The sequence below is a fragment of the Rhea americana genome, unplaced genomic scaffold, assembly GCF_003343005.1.
Source record: "Rhea americana isolate MKP2758 unplaced genomic scaffold, rheAme1 scaffold_98, whole genome shotgun sequence".
NCBI classification, from domain to species: Eukaryota; Metazoa; Chordata; class Aves; order Rheiformes; family Rheidae; genus Rhea; species Rhea americana.
The window spans coordinates 3211499-3218164 of NW_028187177.1; the positions used below are offsets into that span (position 1 = coordinate 3211499).

Here is a 6666-nt window from a genome sequence, read left to right on the forward strand (position 1 = left end):
TGCGGGATGCTATGGGGTGCAGGGGGCGGGACGTTCCCCGTGGTGCGGGATGCCGCGGGGCACAGGGTTTGGGATGGCCCCACGGTGCGGGATGCCGAAGGGCGCCGGGTGTGGGGCTCCGGCCAGCCGCCCCTCGCCTCCCCTCGCCCGCAGGCCTGGGCTTCAGCATCGCCGGGGGCATAGGGAACCAGCACATCCCCGGGGACAACAGCATCTACATCACCAAGATCATCGAGGGCGGCGCGGCCCAGAAGGACGGGCGCCTGCAGATCGGCGACCGGCTGCTCGCGGTAAGGGCTGCGGCGCGGGGGCCCGCGGCGGGGCGGCGGGCGCCGAGCGCCCGGCCGGCCCCGGGGCTCACCCTGCCCTCTCTCTCCCGCAGGTGAACAACACGAACCTGCAGGACGTGCGGCACGAGGAAGCGGTGGCCGCCTTGAAGAACACCTCCGACATGGTGTACCTGAAAGTGGCCAAGCCTGGCAACATCCACCTCAACGACATGTACGCGCCCCCCGACTACGCCAGCAGTACGTACGGCGCCGGCCGGGGCAGCGTCCGACGCGGGGACCGGGCTGCGGAGGTGGACGGCGGCACGGGAGCCCGCCGGAGGGGAGCGGGAGGGATGGGGCGTGCTGGGGGCTGACGGAGAAGCGCGAGCTGGGCGGCGAGCGACGCTGGGCCGGGCTCTGCCGCGTTGAGGCCTCCGTGTCGGGATTTCTGGTCCTCATCCCCATCTTCTCCCCCGCAGCCTTTTCAGCCTTGGCTGACAACCACATAAGCCATAACTCCAGCCTGGGCTACCTGGGCAGCGTGGAGAGCAAGCCCGCCTACCCCGTCCCTCCCCAGGTGACTCCGTCCAGGTACTCGCCCATCCCGCGACACATGCTCGGCGACGAGGACTTCACCAGGTGAGTGCCGCGCGTGGGCACCCCTGCGCCCGGCTCCTTCCTCGCCGTCTCCCTCTCTCTGGTTTCTTGACCTCGTCCCCTTGGTTGTGGGCGCAGTCGCCTCAGCCGTGGCCAAGGGCATCTCTGAGTGCGCGGAGCCCGTCCTGCAGCCCTGCGAAGCCCGAGGTCCCCTCCAGCAGGCTCGTCCCCCCCCCCGAGAGCAATCAGGCAGCCGCTGCCCCCACRCTCTGCAGCCCCCCCGGCTCTCTGCGTCGTCCCATTCCCTCTTCTCCCTTTCCTGCTCCTCTTTTGAGACTCGAGTATCCCTGCACTTCCGCTTTGCCCTTTCCYGGGTTTTATTCGTTCACAGTTCTGGGAATACAGGTCGCTTTGTGCTCCTGTGCTGAAATCCAAGCAGCACCGCGSGCTCGGGCACCAAGCTCAGTAGCAAACGTAAAACTTTGCTCACGTTMAACATAGCGAACAAAAAGCAGACACTGCCTTCTTTTAAGAGAAGCAACAAGGAGACAGTACTCCACTGAGCGTAAACGCGTGTAAAGCCTTCTGATGCCTCCTGCTGAGGGTGCAGGAGCGAGACTTTGCCCTTCCTGCCCTGCCTCCGGGACGGTGTCGGAGGGTTCGGTGTCCTCAAGGCCGGGGCTGGGTTTAGGACTGGGGTTGCGTTCTTAGGACCGATATCCAGGTCGGGGTTAGGACTGGCTCTGCAGTTACGGCTGAGGTTGCAGGCTGGTTTTAGAGTTGCGTTTGCAATGAAAGATGTCGGAGTCCTGGTTTTGGCCGGGACCGTCCGGTTCTCCCAGATGGGAGAGGAGGGGACTCGAACCCGTCCTCCGGCATCTGCGCTGCCTCGCCGCACAGGGCTGATCCGCGGGGGCGGCAGCAGCCGGCCGGGAGGCACCGGGGCGCAGGAGGCGGCGTTACCTTGGGTGCCGGCTCCAGGCTGTGCGGAGGCTCCAGCTACCTGGGTGGGTTTTGTTTGCGTGTGTGGGCGGCGTTGCAGTGACGGCAGCCGGCGAACCGTCCTCTTCGGAGAACATCAGAGATCAAATTCAGCRTATTGATTTCTAGCTTTTTGGCGCTCAGCTGAGGCTGGGACCCTGCTGTGCCCCGTGACCTTTGCAGCACTCGCCTCCATCTGGGTCCTCCCTCTCCCACCGTGCTGGCGGTGTCCAAGATGCCGTCTGTTCCCTGTGTTAACTCCTCTCTGCGTAGCAATTCTCATGTTGTCAGGGCAATGCCATATTACRGGATTTAGGCATTTTTCAATGATTCCCAGTGCTCTGAAAATGCCTCATCTGTCCCTCTGCCAGAGACCCCAGTCCCACCGAGCCCCTGTGTTGCCCCTTCATACACRTGCTGATGTTATTTGTGGGCCAGGCAGCGGCAAGAGGAGTCTCCGAGCCTGAGCTGCCCTGGACATCGGCGGGCAGCGGTGGCTCGGCGGTGGCCCCTGTGCAGCACGTGCCGCTGGCCGCTAGAGGATGGTGCTGCCTTGCAGAGYGCCTGCTGCGGAGGCCGGCAGCGCTCCGACCCTGCGGCACAGCCCATGGTCTCCCAGCGGCATTTGCAGCTTCTCGGCAGCGCTGCAGGCTCAGCACCTCCCTCACCCATCCCAGGAGCAAGGGGAGRGCAGTGCTGAGCCCTCACATGCGTCGCCCATCCCACGGGACAGCTACACTGTCAGGGGCCTGCTGGCTTTTGCATCGGCCAGACCACACACAGGGACCGGTGCGCTCCAAATGCATGTTACTGGTGTAGGCAAAAGCAGTGCCTCCCCTAAAAAGCAGCTGAATCCCAGGAGATCCTGTCAGCAGCCACAGCCTGGATCCAGAATCCAGTCTGTTCCCCTCCCAAGGGCCCAAGTGTTGCTGCAGACATGGATGTGGCTCCTGTGACCCTGCTGCCCTGCAGTACCCGGGGCCTGGGCCAGAGCATCTGTCTTCCCGYGAGCCACACCACAGCTATGAAGGATCCCACTGCTTTCGGTTCATGCTGAGGTTGAGGCGTTGATGCCACAACATCCAGCTTGGGTCTAACTGCAGAGATCACATCTTGCCTCCCAGCATGACAACTGAGGATACAAGCGTGCTGTATCATGCTTGAGACCTGGGATGAGACTTACCTACCTGGGGCTTCATCTCCTCTCCCTCTTGGTTCTTGTAGCGTCTCTCTACCTTCCTCCAAGCTGTCTGTCCCTATCTGTGCTGGTGACTGGTTCCTAGACTGCCTGGGCTGCTGGGCCAAGGTGGAGCAGCAGTCCCTGTGCTTTGCTTGGGAGGCAGCAAAAACCAAGTTCATCAGCTGTGCCTGGTGATACACAAGGTTGGCAGACCCAGAAATCTGACCTATTTCTTCCCCTGTAAGAGCTCTAGCCCCAGGCTTGGGTTTACTGCAGAGGGACTATTGGCTGCAGTCCTCCCCACACCCTCAGACCTGCAAGGCCAAGAGCTTTTCGCTGCTGAAAGGCTCATGGTGCTGCACTCAGGGTGGAGCATGGCTATGCAGACCAGTTCTGTCCCACTAACAAGAGACCACTTGGACTAGGAAATTCCACTCCCAGGCAATACCAAAAACAGCTTTTACCTCCAAAGCTGGTGAACAGGCAACAAGACAAACTGTTAGCACAGGGCAGTATCTGCCCACAGTSTCCTTCAACAAACCCGCTGGGACATGGCTCTGTGCCTCAGTTTCCAGCCCTGCATAGGCAATTCGGTGGTAGCTGCAAGTCTAGGGCATGGAGACTTAGCACCTCACCTGAGTGCTGACAGGTCTCTCTAGGACTTGGGATTGAGCATCGTTTGGACCARATGATACCAGTGTAGGTGCTGTTGGGGTCTAGCACTAGGCAATGTGCCCCTCACTGCTGGAAAGACCACAAAAGGTCTCAGCTGCCCTGCTGAGCTCAGGAGATGTGGGCTAGACTTCAGCCCTCATCTCATACTCCAGGACCCTTCTGCTTGTCCAATGCACCCTGCAACCAAGCCTTTCGGTCAGTGAAAGACTAAGTCAAGCAGCACATTTCTCTCTATTTGTATTTTCTGGTGTATTTTCAAGGTAGATTCAGCCCCTAACCACATCAGGAATGTGTAACCAGCTTAGGTCAAAGTTATGACTCTTCTGTACCTCTGCATTTGAAGGAAAGGTGCTTGACCAGAATGTGGTGTGTCTGCGGAGCTGGAGGCATGGAGAGCTGGGCTCTAGGAGTGTCCGAGAATATTGCAAGCATGCACTGTGGATTTCCCCTCGCTTTTACACTCCCTCTGGTTGGGACTGCACTGGCTGTGCCTGCAAAGGCAGGAAGGAGTTAAGKCCATAAAGTCTAGCAGAGTGAAGTGAGTGCTGAAGTCTGTGTCCTTTCACTGCTTCCATAAAAAACCCCTGAGCATGGGTCTGGGAAGCCGTGTGTCCTGCAGCAGCCCCAGGAGCGAGCAGGCAGAGATAAACAGCGCGGCGGGGCCCGGGTGCAGGGCTGGGAGCATTCAGAACATTCCTGCCCTTCGCGTGCCTCGCGGCCGTGAGCGCGACGCAGGCAGGGGCGCCGCGGGCAGAGCGAGCCGCGCAGCGATGTTCACCGTTAACATCTCGTCGTCCATGTCCTACAGGGGACAGCCAGCTGTGCCCCCCTCCAGACAGCAGCGAGGCTACAGAAGCAAATGTGGCCAGAGGTATGGTGCTGGGATGCTGCTTTGCCTGATCTGAGGCATCTGCAGGACAGGGAGAGCCGGGAGGATCTCCGGCAGAGGCAGGCCGAGAGGGGCTGTGCAGGGGCAGTGCTGGGGCTGTCCGGATTTTTAGATCCCTCCCTAAACTCCTTGTATTTGCATTTCTGGGCAGTTAAAAGGCAGAGGTGCCCTGCACTTGCAGGCAGATCAGTGTGCTGGTTCCCTATCACTGCTGCTGGGTCCTGCTGGCATGGGACTGGGGCGAGGAGGCACCCGCGCAGGGTGGTCAAAGAATAATTTAGGGGGAGGTTGTTAGGGCATGGGTGGTAAGAAGGCAGTGGTGAAGCTTATTTCCCTGGCACAGCCTTTCCCAGAGGAGCCCCAAGGGTGTGTATCCGACTGTCCCACTCCAGAGACAGCGGGACGCAGGGACTCCCAAGCTCCCAGTGCCCTGAGTTGGGTTCAGAGCTACAGCTGCTGCCAGAGGCTGCCCCTCGCGCTGTGAGAGCACGAGGCCCGTCGGACTTGCTCCCTGGCAAGGGGCTGGTGCTCTCCAGCCGTGCAGAGGGTTGAAGAGCAAAGCCCGGGGGCTGGGAGCGAGGCTGGGACGTCTACTGGGACGGTGTCCTCAGCAGGGCTGTCCCCGCGTTGTAGGCCACAGGGGTGGTTGTGGCAGGCCCCCAGAGCTGCCCGCTCGTGAAGGATTCAGCCCCGCTGTGAGCAGGCAGGCGGAGATGTGCAGACTGCAGCCGCAGCYCTTTCTTCAGCATCGCTGAGCCCAGCCGGTGGGTTTAGCCCTGGTGATTTACACCCACCCACCCATCCCCAGCGCCTCCTCCAGCTCCCCCTGGCCATGCTGCCCCTGGGCCTGGGCCGGGCTGGGTGAGAAGGGCACCAGCCCAGCAAGGGAGACCTTCCTGCAAGGCATCTTGCACTTGGTTCAGCCTGTCTCTTGCTACTCCTGCTCCTTACACCGTCTGCAACTGTCCAGGTGACATTCAGCCCATCAGGACTCCCTCAAGGAGAAGGCAGGTCGGAGACTTTTCCCGAGGTGCTGGCATGCGTCCCCAGATGTAATTCTGCTGTCTGCCTCAGCAAAAGCATTAAAGTCTCCCCCAGGCCAGCCAGGGGAAGGCAGTGATGTTCAGGTCTGTCCTGTGGGGCTCGGGAAGGGCTTCTTCTTGCAATAGCTGCCTGGACGCACAGGCAGTAGTTGCCTGGCTGGTGGTTTTCTTGTTGTCCGCTGAGGAAGACTCCTTCATTCCCCTGGGAGCACCTCCGTGCRCCCCGGACCAGCCGCCCCCCGCTCGCCCCAGGCTCCTCTTCGCRCGCCGCCGCCGATATTTTAGGATCCGCTGAGGGTGCCCTCGAGCAGCGCCGAGCCTGAGGCTCTGGCTTCGCTCCTCGCGTGTCCCAGAGCGCTCCAGCTTCTCCCCGGCTGCCTCGAGAYGGAGGAGGTTGCTGAGCGCCCCGGCGAGCGGTCAATCCCTGCGGCGCCTGCCGGACTCCTGGCGCTCGGCCCCGTCCCAGCCCGTCGCCRTCGCGTCCTCCGACGGTCGCCGCTGGCCCGGGCTGACAGACCGGCACCTTTATTTATATTTATATTTTTTTGATCCGTGCCCGTTCGAAGGCAGCGCTCGAGCTGGGGAGCTGCGGAAGCTCCCGCCGGACTCGTCCGCTCCCAGCCGAAAGCGGCCGCGGGATTTTTGCGATGCCGGGCAGTCCTTTCTGCCTTCGCCCGCCTATTGTTCGCGCTGCAACAGAATTAAGTCACCGTGAAAAAATGTCGAACTTGTAGCGTGCTGCCGTTGAGCCCCGCAGGGCCCGCGCCGAGCCCGGTTTGGACGGGTTTATTTACGGYGCCGGAGGGGCGCGCGGAGGCGGCGGCGGGACGGGGACGCCCGGGGAGCCTCAGCGCCCGCCGTCTCTGCCCTCCAGAGAGCCGCGCAAGATCGTGCTGCACAAGGGCTCCACCGGGCTGGGCTTCAACATCGTGGGCGGCGAGGACGGCGAGGGCATCTTCGTCTCCTTCATCCTGGCCGGCGGCCCGGCGGACCTCAGCGGCGAGCTGCGGCGCGGCGACCGCATCCTCTCGG

General features: G+C 61.8%; 1 protein-coding gene across 1 annotated transcript in view; it reads left to right on the plus strand.

The window, feature by feature from the left end:
• Window positions 1–6666, plus strand: part of DLG3 (discs large MAGUK scaffold protein 3) — a 62913-nt gene that overhangs the window by 31955 nt on the left and 24292 nt on the right. Inside the window, exons 7-11 of the mRNA XM_085325529.1 lie at window positions 66–84; window positions 154–290; window positions 383–527; window positions 749–908; window positions 6509–6664. Of these exons, the coding sequence (XP_085181655.1) occupies window positions 66–84; window positions 154–290; window positions 383–527; window positions 749–908; window positions 6509–6664 (617 nt within the window). The remainder of the gene's footprint in view (window positions 1–65; window positions 85–153; window positions 291–382; window positions 528–748; window positions 909–6508; window positions 6665–6666) is intronic.